This window comes from Mesoplodon mirus (assembly GCF_964341445.2).
Source record: "Mesoplodon mirus genome assembly, chromosome: 11".
NCBI classification, from domain to species: domain Eukaryota; kingdom Metazoa; phylum Chordata; class Mammalia; order Artiodactyla; family Ziphiidae; genus Mesoplodon; species Mesoplodon mirus.
In genome coordinates, this window is record NC_138987.1 from 46,758,207 (window position 1) to 46,773,517 (window position 15,311).

The 15,311-nt window shown below is 34.5% G+C and overlaps 1 protein-coding gene across 2 annotated transcripts in view; it reads right to left on the reverse strand.

The window, feature by feature from the left end:
- Positions 1-2,329: 2,329 nt before the first annotated feature.
- The window catches only part of SLC2A13 (solute carrier family 2 member 13), a 462,624-nt gene continuing 449,642 nt past the window's right edge, over positions 2,330-15,311 (reverse strand). For both annotated transcript variants that reach the window (XM_082635385.1, XM_082635384.1), the window contains 3 exons: positions 12,080-12,201; positions 11,810-11,962; positions 2,330-6,145 (listed from right to left, as the gene is read on the reverse strand). In XM_082635385.1, coding sequence (XP_082491511.1) covers positions 5,919-6,145; positions 11,810-11,962; positions 12,080-12,201 — 502 coding nt within the window. In that variant the 3' untranslated portion in view covers positions 2,330-5,918. The remainder of the gene's footprint in view (positions 6,146-11,809; positions 11,963-12,079; positions 12,202-15,311) is intronic.

Genomic DNA, 15,311 nt, shown 5'->3' on the forward strand with positions numbered 1-15,311 from the left:
GTATTCAGAGGAGTGGACACTTTATGCATAACATGGGATTTTCAAGGGTCATTTTGACTGTAGGATTTTTGCCTTACCTGCTGACATCAGAATCCTTGCTTAAGATGCAACTCCATTGTAAGCCTTTGAGTGACAGTGGATCTAGTGTCTTCAGAGGATCTACTCAGACTAGTTCTATAGTTGGGCTCAGGATGGCACACCCTAACTATGGAGATAAGTCTGATGGCTGCCCAGATCAAAGAATAATATAATGCTTACTAATAAAAGCTATAGTTGGGGCAGAATGGCTATGGAGAGCAGCAGAATTCCAAAAGAACTGTCAACTTGTCATCCAGCAGGTATTTTGTTTTCACTTACAAAGAAACAACCATAAACAATTTTTGTCAATCTGACACAATGGTTCATGTCAACATCTGGTTCTGACAACAATAAGAAATAATATTTCAAAGATTTCTGAGTACTTCATTTCAAAGTTTTATATTTACTATTTAGAATAACTCCTTGCAATAATTTTTAGGTATTATAAAATATTTTTAAAGGTAGTTAAGTTTAACCATGGTCAAAAAGAGGTAAAATATCATTAAAATGAGTAGCATTGCATAAATATATAGAGGTAGGTAATCTTTGTAGATGCTTTTACTTTGTAACCTAGATCCTAAAATCCAAGGAAAAGAATTGGATAAAATACAAAACTGCTGGGCTTCCCTGGTGGTGCAGTGGTTGAGAGTCCGCCTGCCAATGCAGGGGGCACGGATTCGTGCCCCGGTCCGGGAGGATCCCACGTGCCGCAGAGCGGCTAGGCCCGTGAGCCATGGCCGCTGAGCCTGCGCGTCCGGAGCCTGTGCTCCACAATGGGAGAGGCCATGACAGTGAGAGGCCCACATACTGCAAAAAAACAAACAAACAAACAAACAAACAAAAACAAATAAAATACAAAACTGCAAGGGAGACAAATGAGTAGTGAATTGTCTTAACTTTTATTTGACTATTTTCATTTACAGTTCTGGCACTGACACTTTTTTTTAAAAAAAGATTTAAATTTTATGTAAAGATTGAACTTCAATAAAATAACTTAAAAAACATTTACATATACATCACTAAATCTCCATAAAATATACAATACTTTGATACAACTATAGGCTACAATGACTTTGAAGGAAATGATACGTATTCATAATTTTTAAGAGATATCCCATGTGTCACATGTAGGAATAAATATTTATATTGGATTTGCTAAGATGTGGAGTATTAAACACTATATAACATGCACTTTCAGAAATTAAAATATACTTTTGAAAACATATTTTAAAAGCATAAACCTGTGTTTTCATTTAACCTAGACATACATTAGAGCTTTTAAATAGAAATTTGAGCATTTATTACAAATAGAAGATACTATAACATCAAGTGAGATATAGTCCAAAAGCTGCTAGGAACCAGTTTGGACATGTAGAATATAAATTTCAACTTTGGCTAGATATAAGTATCATTTTTTTAACCTTCAAATGAGACGGAATAATGTTAAATTTTCTAAAATTTTAAAACTTGACAAAATATTGGTGGTTTTTAATTTTTAGTACTTGTAAGCTATATTTCTTTTTCCTATTTATATAGATATGATAAAATTAAGTGCATGGACTTAACTGTCTAAAATCAAAACCTGAATATTACTGCTAAATGAAGGTAGATATTTAACATTCCATAGACCAAATCACTCAAGTGCAAGACTGTGTTTTATACATACAAAGTAAAGATTTATAAGAATTATATTGTTTTACACTCACAAGCAAATTATGAGATAAAATTCTTTCATGTACTTCTGAACATCATTAACACTTACAAAATACCTCTCTGATGATTATTGGTACATGAAAATCTCCTTCTCTAAGAGATGATGTTTAAGAAAGCTGGTAGCAGTAAGCTGTTTGGCATTTTAAAATGATTGCTATTTCTAGAAAATAGCAGCAATATTGCTCACCCAGAAGAACTGAAAACTGATACATTGCTACAACCTGAATCACTTCATCAAATTAGCTTAACATTACTGTACATGAGGCTAAGAAAATGGATAGAAAGTGACAGAAAACAGGATGTTAAAACTAATGCAGAGAACAGTTCTGAGTCTCTTAATAGGCAGAAGCTACACATGAGCTGTAAATTTTACCCATAATTCAATACATTTTGGTATAAAGTACATATTATGAATTCTCTGCTTCCGGCATGGTATGTCATTCTTTTATTCGTAGTTAGTGAAAATGTCTGAATTTGGCAACTTAAAACATGATACAACTGTTGTTAAGTACTTAGTATAATTTGAGATATTATAACTAAGAGAATAGTAAAAAAAGTCTGATTATAACAAAACATCTTATTTTATTGTTCTTAATTACTGTGCTGATGAAATAAAGTCAAAACAAATTTCCCACTCCCCTTACTGTATTACAGTATTTATAAAATATATTAGTGTCATTAAACTAATGATACTAGTGAGACTTTCTTAGATAACATGTGAAGAGTATTTTCTAGAATATTCTCCCCCCCCACATCTATGGATTATTATAGTACATTTCAGTTTTACTTTCTGATATAAAAGGAAAAGGATAAGTTGTCAACTTATATTTTTCCTATTAATTCTTCCTCTATATAACTGATTTTGAAATTATAGTAAACAATTTCTAAATTCTTTGCTCTAACAGATTTCTTATTTTAGAGTGAATAACTTAAGAAATAATATTTAGACTTTTATATTAAAATGCTTCAGTGGTAAAATAAAAATATGAAAAGCACTTGATAGCATTACTCTCATAGCATTTTCCATCTGGGAACTAACTACTGCATATGACTGGGAACAAAATTTCAAATGGAAATATTACCTTTTAAATCTAGTTTTAATTTAGATCTTTTACATATACATTAAAAATCATGTTTTGGGCAATTATTGACTAAGGTGCAACAATCAAAATTATAAGAAATTTTATATTTAAGAAAAATATTAATACCAATTCTTTAAAATCTATCTGACATAACATTCAGCCCTATGTGTTCAGATGCAGATGAAATGTTACATTCTCTCAAGTCTAGTGCAGATCTCACCAGCCATCCAGCTAAGCCTCAGTAGGGGTTATGACCGTCTTCCCTATATTTTCCTAAATCACAATATACCTCTATTAAATTTGCAGCATGTTCAGAAGGAAACATAATTTCAGCTAAAAGCATGATGCTTAATGTGTTTTAAAATGGTAGGTCAAATCATACCATATATAAATTGTCCTACAAAATATATATTTGATGATATTTCAAATGGAATGTTTTCAAGTTGATAGTGGTAGCCAAAGATGCTTGATAACTTAAAAGGTGCAAATACTAAAAACCTGCAAAATTCAAACATTTAATTTTTAATATACTATAAATGTTCACTGAATCTAAAAATAATACCCTAATTGTATAAGGTTCCTTTTCAAGTAGTTGTTATTAAAAAATTATAAATAATTCTTATACTGTGCCTTTCTGTCTTATACTTCAAAGATATGGAATATTATTTTTATCACTATATAAATAACAAGTAGTCCCTTATAGAAGGAATTGAGGAGAATAGAGAAAGAGAACTGTGGCTATTTTTCCCTGTTATTATGTGCATTTATGGATATAAAGTTGAAAACACCATTTGCTTACGTAAAGGAGGACAGGCTATGTTCTACTTTAGGAAATAATAAGCCCAGGTGCTCCTTTAATAAAGTTACTGTGCATTCAGCTCAGCTGAGTATAAGCATATAGTTAAGGCTATGTATACAATAAAGAGAAGAATTGAGGCAATTATTTGGATAAATCAGGAAAGCAAACTTCTAAAGAGATCACTTTATGGGTCTAAATTTTTCTCCACATTATATTCTGATATATTTTACCACACAATAGTTCATTTTCCGCTTCACTTGTGAAATATTATACAGATAATAAATTTCTCATGGGATAAGAAATATTGATAGAATAATAACTTTCTCTATCAAAGCACATCTGCTTTTCTGGGGAAAATCAAAATCAATATCCCCTTAGAAATCAATTGCCAAAGTGCCTAATTCAAGGAAAGAAGCTCTCTAATTTTTTTTAATTACATGAAATTATCAAAGGGAGAAAACTCGTTTTTGGCTGAAGGATTTTTAGGTTTAGAGAATGAACCTCCTTGGCTACATTCTCAGCTGTGATCATTGTGATAAGAATAAGCAAGAGAGACCAAACCATCTTGGAGACTGGCAGAAACATACTGAATTTAGAGAGAGCCACTTTTTCACTCCAAAGAGTACCTTATTAGATATTTAGGGCTATTTTAAAATGCATCAAATGTACGCACTCTTAACTGACCACAGAAGAGTCATTCATATTTCCACTGGAACTAGCAAGTAATTTTGTGAGTGATTTTGTACATACTATATAGTTCTTAACATACGAGTGAAAATTGGAGTTCATTGATGAATGAGCATAAAAACCAATGAACACTTTGAAAAGATATTGTAGAAATGTAGTAAGTCAACATCTCTTAAAGACGTATTATATGAGAACCATTAATCTGTTCCAGTAGAAAATCCCAATTTTTAGACAAGGAGGAAAAAAACCCAAGCCAAGCATGAGACAAAGGAAACACCCACAGACAAATCTATGTATCTTTTAATATAGAATGTCAGGTAAAATGAGAAAGGGTGTGCAAAATAAAAATCAGTTTATGCTCTCAGAATTAAAAGAAAAAAAAGACGAGTACCGTAAGTAACAAAATGTGACAATTCCCTTAGGAAGAGTTAATAAAAAGTTAAGAAAAATAGAAGTCCCACTACTTAAATAAACAAACATCAGTAACAGCAGGATTATTTCTGCCACTGATTTTCTTCCTTCCTTTCTTGTTTCAGAAATTATTTGATTAAAAGAAGGGGAAAGATAGTCTGCTAGAAGTTATTTATATTACACAAATGAAGGCACAAATAGTAGGACTCCAGAGTGGATGAGTGAAGGCTTGGTGAATATCTGGTGATTTTGGCATGAACAAAAACTGACCCTGAAACACAGTTGAAGACCTAGTGCTACTTTGTGTTTACAGTTGCATACCTAAGTGACTAACTCAGGGTTAAAAGTCTTTAAGGTCCATAAAAATCTTTTCTTTCTTACTTTCTAGCAATAAAATATACTTATCAAAACTTGCTAGCTAATCTGTGCAAATGTATACTTCTCACTGATGCAAAAAATATGTAGGAAAATAAATCCTAAAAGCCCTGCTTTTCATAATGTTCAAATGATCCTATACAGAGTCAGCTTCTGAAGAACTTTCCAGATATGAATTGGAGAGAGAAAACCAAAATGTGGGATCCAAAGGATATAAGGACAGCTGTGCCCCTGTAGGATGCACTTTTGAATTTGTTGATGAAAGTTTAAATGGAGTTTACTTTCTAATAGCTGATCACAGGTAAGCTCCGTGTCCTTAGGAGAATTTAGGGCCAACAGGCCATGCTTTGACAGAAAATACCCTTGGACCATACTTCAGAATCCTTTGCTGTAAGTATATCACACATATATGATTTGGCTAGATTAGCACTGACTCAATTGCCACTAATAATTATATATAGTCTTAGGAAAAAAGGATTATCACAGAAGTCACTGGGTACAATATTCATTTTAAACTATCTCAGGAAGGAATTATACACATTTGCTCAATAACTATTAGTTTAAAATCTCTGTAGATTTTTTTTTATATCTCTGCTTGTGAAAAAAAAGTCATTGTGACTGTATCTTCCTTGGAATCAAATATTCTAGAATATGAAGTCATTCAAAACTAGACTGTGGAAAGAACCAGATTAAAAGCAGGGCAGTGAGGTCACCAATTGCTGTTCTTCTCTCCCAAGTTTGTTTAAATGACTAAATATATCAGCAGCTGACAATTATTCCACATCAGAAGCGTCATTGTCAGAAAGATGATAGTTACTTCCCTTCACCCGAATATATTCAATATATCTCCCTTCATCAGAATCTGAAGCACCACATGTACATAGCCTGTTGTCAAAGAGTGATTCAATTTCCTCTAATTTTTTCCCTTTGGTCTCAGGAAGACAGCCATAGATGAAAAGGAGACCCACAGCAGCGAATCCAGCATAGAGGAAGAAGGCTCCTGCAATGGGAAATAATATATATGTATAGGTTTACATTGGAAAGGGTACTTGGTTTTAACTTTTTTTTCTGGTCAATCATGCATGACTGTGGTCTCAGACGGAACCAAAAAATTGCTTCCAGCCTCGTTTATTCTAATTGTTCTAATGCTGTGAATATAATGCAATTTGTCTTTCTAAACTCAAGTCATGTAATCAAACTCAAGAAGAATGACAGACCAGGCTCAGATATAACTTCTGCTTTGAAGTCTTTCCTCACTCTCCTGGTTAGAGTTAATTGTATTTTCACAAAACTCTGCTGAGGCAAAATGGTATATAACAACCAAGAAGTATTATAATTATGTGAATATATTTGTCTGTCTTGTCTACTAGACTTGAGGCACTTTGAGGGAGAAATTTCCTGCTCATTTGTCTTGTATTTCCAGAACCACATTCAATAACAATATTGCTGAATTCATGGGTCAATGCCCAAAGTCTGGAAGTCAACTTTGAGTTTTCTCTTACTCTCCCACCCAATACCCACTCTGTTAGAAAATCCTGTTGGATCTACCTTCAATCATAATCCAAAGATGACCACCTCTCACCATTCCTAGATATCTCTGGTCTTAAAAGACAAATGGCTGGAGAAAGGATATCAGATTGGGAGTTGGAAGATCTGGTTTAAGTCTTGTTATGTGATTTCTAGATAGTCATTTAACCTCCTCCCTGGACCTCAGTTTCTTCATTAAGTAAAATCATTTCCCAGCTCCTATTTATATTTATGGTTTAAATTATAATTCTGTAAGTTTTACAACCCAAATCAGGACCAGGTATAGGAAAGATGGTTATGAGATGCTTGAGGAAGAGACCAGCAAAAGTGGTCTCCTCAATGACAGAGTCTATGGCTTGTCTTTGGGTTCCTAGTACAGTGCGGACACATTGGAGTGTTTAGAGAATGAATGTTCTCTTGTTGACTGCCAGATGGAACACACTGGGTAGCAGATCTGAAATAAAGGGCTATACTAGACGTCATGAAGATATATTTGAAAGTCAAGCTATAAGCTAAATAGTACAGCAATTAAAGAACTGAATAGTATTTCTCAGTTCTGCTGAATTACAGAATGTGGAAAAACATTACTAAAACTACTTTCTTAAAGTAGTTTTTAGGCCTATAAAGTAGTTTAGTAGGCCTATAACCATTTCAGTACTATCCACAGAAACATTTCTTGGGAAGACTCAAGGAAAACTACAGAGGAAAAATGCTGCTGAATTGGCCACTCCAAAGAATCTGCTCTTTGGAATGAGGAGCCATGAGAAAATAAAAGGGAAACAGAGGTAAACTATGAGACATTAGGAAAAATATGAAAGGGTTGACTAAACCAAGACATAATTTGTTAGATTAACTCATCAGAAGCTATATAATTCTTAAGGAGTGGGACCTGCATAAATCAAATTCTTTCTTTAATAAAAATACAATTCCATTTACAAATATAAATAAATAAAATTACTTCATTTCAGTTTGGTTTACATTAAACACTACAAGTTTATATATTTTTATGTCTTATACTTGATAAATAATCAGAAAATAATAATAGGTCATCTGGAATGAATAGCTGAGTGTTATAGTGAGAGAAAGGCACCATATCTCTGTAGGGAGTGTAGGTCTGAAAGTCACAAAGTGATTCAGGCTGAATCCTTGAGCAGTTTCTTGAATTGTCTTGACCTTGTTTACTGATCTGACAGGGAAAATAAATTCTGCCTGGCTAAACTGCAAAGAATAGAAAAAATGTATGTTACATTCCTATTAGAATTTTGGATGTTAGTTGCTCAAAAGAGTGACAGACCGCATTATTAAATTCTACTAAATGACTAGGGAAGAATAGTTGCTAGTAAGATCAGCATGACTAATAAATTGGTAATGTTTTCATCTAAAGGGTGATACTGGCAAGCTAGCTCTTGGAGAATGTGGAATTTTGAGAAAAAAATGATAGGAGATGAAGTCCTGTGTTCTGAATACAGATAAGCAAAATTGTGGACATAAGAAGAGAAATGGAATCTTCTATGGGGAGGGGCAAAGAAAGGATGGTAATCATGTTGATAATACAGAAAAAAAATAAGTGCAGAGGGTAAAACATTTTAGACCAAATCAGGACGCTAAACTCTAAAATATCTAACAGAGTAAATATAGTCTGGCTTTATAAAATATAACATTGAGAAATATTCATCATCTTTCACAATTTAGGTACTATGGCATGATTAGAAGTAACAAATCAAATCTGTTAGCACTAAACTCATACAGTCAAAAACAATTACATGGATTACGAAGATTCTTAAAGGCCATGAAGTTTCTTGTGTGTGAACCAGATTCCCAAAGCCAAATAACATTAAGGAAATTCTATTCCTTTTATAAAAATCTGAGTAATCTAAAGAAGGCAAATGCCAAAATTTCATATATGGGCTTCACTGGTGAGACTTGTGGTTAAGCCACAGAGGTGAGGTGTAGGCAGGCCTGGGAGGCTGTGATCTGCTCCATGTAATGGGCAAGTCAATTATGTAACTCACTTTCTTAATTATGCCCCCTTGGAATGAAAATGAAAAAAATGTGTGTAACAAGTCTGTCAGGATGGTTAAAGAGTGCAGTTATTCCTCAGCTTTATTCTAAAGGAAATAAATCTTATTAGAATCCTATATTAAGTTTCAGATTAAAACAAATATTTAATTGAATCATATAAAATGAGGAATTAAAGACCATGTTTGATTGAATTTCAGTACTTCAACACAGGAACTTTAATAATAATGCTCACCAAGGGATCTATTTAGTCACATGTGTTATAAATAAAGTGATATACTGGTGACATTTTAATGATAATTTTTAGTAATAAACATTACTGAATGGGGTCCAAGGCAGACCTTTCTAGGCAGTATAGTTTAGGAAGGAATCAAAACCTGATGTCTTCAGAATGGCCATCATCAAAAAGTCTACAAACAGTAAATGCTGGAGAGGGTGTGGAGAAAAGGGAACCCTCCTGCACTGTTGGTGGGAATGTAAATTGATACAGCCACTATGGAGAACAGTATGGAGGTTGCTTAAAAAACTAAAAATAGAACTACCACACGACCCAGCAATCCCACTACTGGGCATATACCCTGAGAAAACCATAATTCAAAAAACGTCATGTACCACAATGTGCATTGCAGCACTATTTACAATAGCCAGGACATGGAAGCAACCTAAGTGTCCATCGACAGATGAATGGATAAAGAAGATGTGGCACATATATACAATGGAATATTACTCAGCCATAAAAAGAAACGAAATTGAGTTATTTGTAGTGAGGTGGATGGACCTACAGTCTGTCAAACAGAGTTTAGTAAGTCAGAAAGAGAAAAACAAATACTATATGCTAACACATATATATGGAATCTAAAAAAAAAAAAAAAAAAAAAGGGTTCTGAAGAACCTAGGGGCGGGACAGGAATAAAGACGCAGACATAGAGAATGGACTTGAGGACACGGGGAGGGGGAAGGGTAAGCTGGGACGAAGTGACAGAGTGGAATGGACATATATACACTACCAAATGTAGAATGGATGGCTGGTGGGAAGCAGCTGCATAGCACAGGGAGATCAGCTCGGTGCTTTGTGATCACCTAGAGGGTTGGGATAGGGAGAATGGGAGGGAGACGTAAGAGGGAGGGTATATGGGGATATGTGTATTCATATGGCTGATTCACCTTGTTATACAGCAGAAGCTAACACACCATTGTAGAGCAATTATACTCCAATAAAGATGTTGGAAAACAAACAAACAAACAAAAAAAACTTGAGGTCTTATGAAACAAAAAAGGAAGTAAAAGAAGACATGAATATTTCCAGAGAAATACATCATTATGGTGCATATTTGTTAAATCAGGAATATAAACATATACCTTACATAAATCAGTAACCTATAGATTAAAATATAGAGCAATAAACAGGGAAAATCTAACCTGAGCTGAGATATTGTTCCACTAGTGAGGACCTAATGGACAGTGTGCTGACCTGATAGAAGCTTGGCTTAATGCAAAGCAAAAAGCTTCTCCCAAGGAGATATTTTTGAAAGAAGCCTGGCTATGCCATATTTAAATTTTGCTTCTGTTGCTTCATGTTTTTCTGACAGAATTTATTCAAGGAAGAGGTGCTTTGCTATCAAAGGTCTTACCACAAAGACTTTTATTATTTGGCCTATGACTTTCATTAAAAAAATGCTTTCTCAAGATATTAGTCTATATTTAGATCTTCAAATATTTAAGTGTTCTCAAGAATCAGAAAATATGGATAAATATTTATTGTGTTCATATTTATGCTGTTAGGAAGATAAGCTTACACATTTATGTAAAACATTTTAATTGCCAAATGGGATAAGGCTGAATATACTAAATATATATCCAGTTAAAAATGCCAGTACATTCCCTTTCCAAGAAAATAAATATTTCTAAATGTCCCAAATGGTGATCGGCAGAGAGAGGAGTTTTATAAAGATAAAAAAAGCATTAGATAAATAGTTTTAAATAAAAGTAAATATCAATTCAGCATGTTCAGAAGAGAGGAGGAATAGACTTTTATAATGTTTCCTCATATTCACCATTCATCTAAAAGTTCATCCGTGTATTTATTCATTTGACAAATACTTCTGAGTGCTTATTAAGTGAATAGGATGCCCTGGAGGGCACTGGGAATATAATGGTGAACAAAGCATAATCCTGGCCTAAGCTCAAGGGATTTATGGTCCAGTGGTGAGGGGTGGGGTAGGGGAGCTGACAAATAAACCTGTTCCTACAAAAAGGAATTATAAGTAGCCAGAACATGGGATGAGGTGAGATGAGGTGAGAGATGGGGGAGGGAATCAGAGAATGGACTAAGCAATAGGCATTCAATATACAATCACAGAGGCTCATGAGAAGATTAGAATGAAAACCTCCTATTTCATCATTTAGAATCCAATCACAGCTATAAACTCATAGAGTGAAGAAATCCTCTTGCTAAAAAGCCAAAATCATTTCATTTTAGGAAAGATAAACTTGAAGTAGCTTCCCAAAGTTTTTTCCTAACTCAGTCACTTCTCAAGATGGTTTTCTTCGAGTTACGGTCTCCACACATTTTCACTTGAACACTTCTGCCACATTTATAGTTCTGGCAGTGGTAAGTGCTGGTCTCAGTGGATCCTGAAATGCTTTGGCCTGAACAGCACAGATGACAGAGTGGAAGGCATAACTCATAGCACAACATTTGTGGGAGCTACTTTAACCCTACTTCCACTCTTGGATACCACTCCATCCCTGTTATGAGACATCTTCAAGCATTAGCCCTAGACTCCTGCAGTTTTCTACCATTCTCTGTTTATGTTTTTTCATTAAACTAAAGGTCTTGCTGTGAAGATTTCCAACTGGGGAGATAGGTGGGAGATGTTTGGGTCTGAAGTGTAGGTGGGTGGGTGAAGGCTATAAGCAATACTGCTTAGGAAAGGAGAGTTCCTCTTATCTTTTCCCAGAAACATTTCCAAGGACTGCGGGGAATAAGAAAGCCATATAGAGAATTTATAATAGCAAAAATATAACCATCTAATCTTTCAATCACAAATGATAGAATATCTAAAAATAGAGGAGGAAAATAAAAATGAAACTATAGCTGGAAAAAATATTCTCTTACCATAGTATGTAAGATACTCTGCTGTGTGTAAAAATGTCAATGAAACCAGAACATTGAAAATCCAATTTATTCCAGATGAACATGCATTTCCTGTACTTCTTGCCCAAAGGGGATATATTTCAGAATTCACAGTCCAAGGCATTGGTCCCATTCCTGAGAAATACAAAATGAATTTCAGTAAATGTAGTAAGTAATTTAAAAGAGTTTTTCTCCTCTAAATAGAGACAATTTAATTAACATAACAATAATAACGACAAAGCCTTTGTTTACCAGGTGCGAAGAAAACAAGATATAAAATAAGGCCCAGAAGTGCAGTCCAGGAGTATGGAGTAGGGCAGAAATTGTAAGCCCAAAATACTTCTTCTGTTTTGAATTTGGTTTCATTTTCACACCTGAAAAATAATGCAATATAAATATTAACTTAGGGTTTTAGGGTATAGTTGCAGAAATTCAATGTGATCCTCTAGAAGGTATTTGGAAGTTCCTCAGTCTCATTAAGTAAAAGAATCCAACACGTTTCTCTTGAAAAAAAAATTAAGATTTAAACAGGTGGATTAGATATGTAAGCTCACATAAAACTTTTTAGAGCTGAATATAATTCAAGAGCAACACATTGTGCATTCAACTCAACAGCAAAAAAACAATTTGAATGAAAAATGGGCAGAAGATCTCAATAGACATTTTTCGAAATAAGACATACAGATGGCCAAGTACATGAAAAGGTGCACAACATCACTATTCATCAAGTAAATGCAAATCAAAACCACAATGAGATATCGTCTAACATCTGTTAGAATGACTATCATCAAAAAGACAAGAAATAAAAAGTGTTGGCGAGGATGAGGAGAGAAGGGAACCCTCGTGCATTGTTAGTGTGAATGTAAATTGGTGCAGCCACCATGGAAAACAGCGTGGAGATTCTTCAAAGACTTAAAAATAGAACTACCATACAGTCCAGCAATTCTACTTCTGGGTATTTATCAGAAGTAAACAAAAACACTAACTTGAAAAAACATCTGCACTCCCATGTTCACTGAAGCATTATTTTCAATAGCCGAGACATGGAAACAACCTAAGTATCCATCAATGGATGAATGGATAAAGAAAAATGTGGTGTATATATATAGTATATACATATATATAGTATTCAGCCATTAAAAGATGGAAATCTTGCCATTTGAGACAACATGGATGGACCTTGAGGGCATTATGCTTAGTGAAATAAATCAGAGAAAGACAAATACCATATGACCTCACTTATATGTGTAATCTTAAAAAAAAACAAAAACAAAAAAGAGCTCATAGATACAGAGAACAGATTGGTGGTTGCCAGGGGTGAGGGGTAATGTGAGGTGAAAATGGGTCAAAAGGTACAGATTTACAGTTATATAATAAATGAGTCATGAGGGTGTAATATATGGCATGGTAGCTATAGTTAATAATACTGTATTGCATAAGAGAGTAGATCTTAAAAGTTATCATAAGAAAAAAACGTAAATATGTGTGGTGACCGATGTTAGCTAGACTTATTGTGTTGATTTGCCAATATATTCAAATATTGAATCATTGTGTTGTACACCTGAAACTAATATAATGTTGTATATGTAAAATATACCTAAAAAATGTGTTTCATACCCATTTCATATGTTAGATATGATTTCCAGGTAGTCCTTGAAGGCGCAGCAACAGTTTAAAACCACTGAGAGTAAGTAGGTTGTGGTAGAAAGCTTTAGATTTTGCAGTTAGGACAAGATTCAAACTCCAGAACCAGATTTTTTACATCTGTAAAATGGGGTATAATGCCTAACAGGTAATTTTAGGGATTAGAAGGGTCACCTGGAAAGGGGTGATGGGGAATGTGGGCAGGGAGCAATGCTTATTTCTTATTCAAACTAACCCTTTACTTTCCTGCTGTGTGTACTTGCTTCTCTCTCAGCCACTCCCTGCTGACTTTGTTTCCTAGTTCTACTAGGAAGCAAAGTCCCCTATTGTTCTAGACTGATTCTCAAGTTGAACTTCCAATTCGTTACCTTAATTGAAATCTGAATTGCACCTGAAGACATGATCAGCCTGAAAAACTTTCTTATCCTTTACTGTCATTTTTTAGGCTATTGTTTTCTCTCTACCAACCTCTATTTTTGAACCTTGACATCTAAGCCCCGTCCTTATTGCTGTGTTTATGACCTCCATCATAACATCCCATCCCACTTGATGCCTGGTCAGTCATCTTCTCCATCCCTCTCATCCTCTGCCACATTCATTTATGTCTACTTCTGGCCTGTCTGATACCTTGGCTTCATAGTTCCTTATTTAACCTCTGAAACTGAGGAAAGTGCATTATAATTAGCTTGATTTGGGACTATTTTACTTCAAAATTTTACTGTTTACTTCTCAAACTTAGAGCATTCCGTTTCTGATTACAAGCACTTTATTTCTTCATTTCTGGTAGCTTGTTCCACACCCAAATTACAATCTTTAGATTCTACACTCCTCTCAGTATTCATTCACATCACTGCTTAGACCATGATGATGCCAATACTGTCTTCGCTGACCTCTAGAATCCATCTTTCATTCCTCCCTGCTTGCCTGTCATTCTCACAGTTTCAGTTCCCAACCCTGTGCTGGACCATTAACTTCCTTTAATAACTGCTTTTCAGAAGCTGGGCAAAATTATGAAACCATGCTGCTGAATTCTATTAAAAGTTCATGCTATTTCTTCTCAGTTGGGTTCCTAATTATGCTTATTTTTATCCTTTATTGTCTTCTCTACTGAATTTTCTGCTTATTTCAGAGTAGACATTGAATAAACTTTTTGTCAACTGTTGCCTCAATTAATTAAAATATTTCTTACTATCATCTAGTCATGAAATCTTTCCCTCTCTTTCTGGGTATGAAGAACTTGCCTCCATCTTTAAGACAATTGAGGACTTTCAATTTGAATACGTTCAATTTTTCTCTACTGGACCTCTACTTTTCTATATTTTATTTCAGATTCTTCTCCTATCTAGAATGGTAACATGTCTCTTTCTAAGATCTGCCCTTCCTATTAGTGGTCCTGCATCTCATTCTCCTTCTGTCTCCTCTGGGGTCATGTTCCATCAGTAGTCAATTCTCTTTATGCTACCTTTAGTTTCTTCCTACTTGAGCCTACCCTTCTGTTTACAACACAAAAAATTACTCCTATTAAAATCTTTCATCCCTCTCATATTACTACTATAGCTCATCTGAAATTACAAAGAAGTTTATACTAGTGAGCTCTATATCCTTACTATCCACTCTTTCCTACACAAGCCCATTTCCCCACCTACTCAGACACCTGCCTGATTCTTACTCAGTCCCTATTTTTTTCTGAATCTGCTCACCCCAGAATCGATGACCTCCTAATCCCCAAATGCACTTACCTTGCCTTAATTCTGAGGCTCTTTGATTACCTTGTGGTGGTTGATATTGCTGAAAACTCTCCTTCCTTCTCTTTCCTCTTTGCTTTTATATCTATATATCC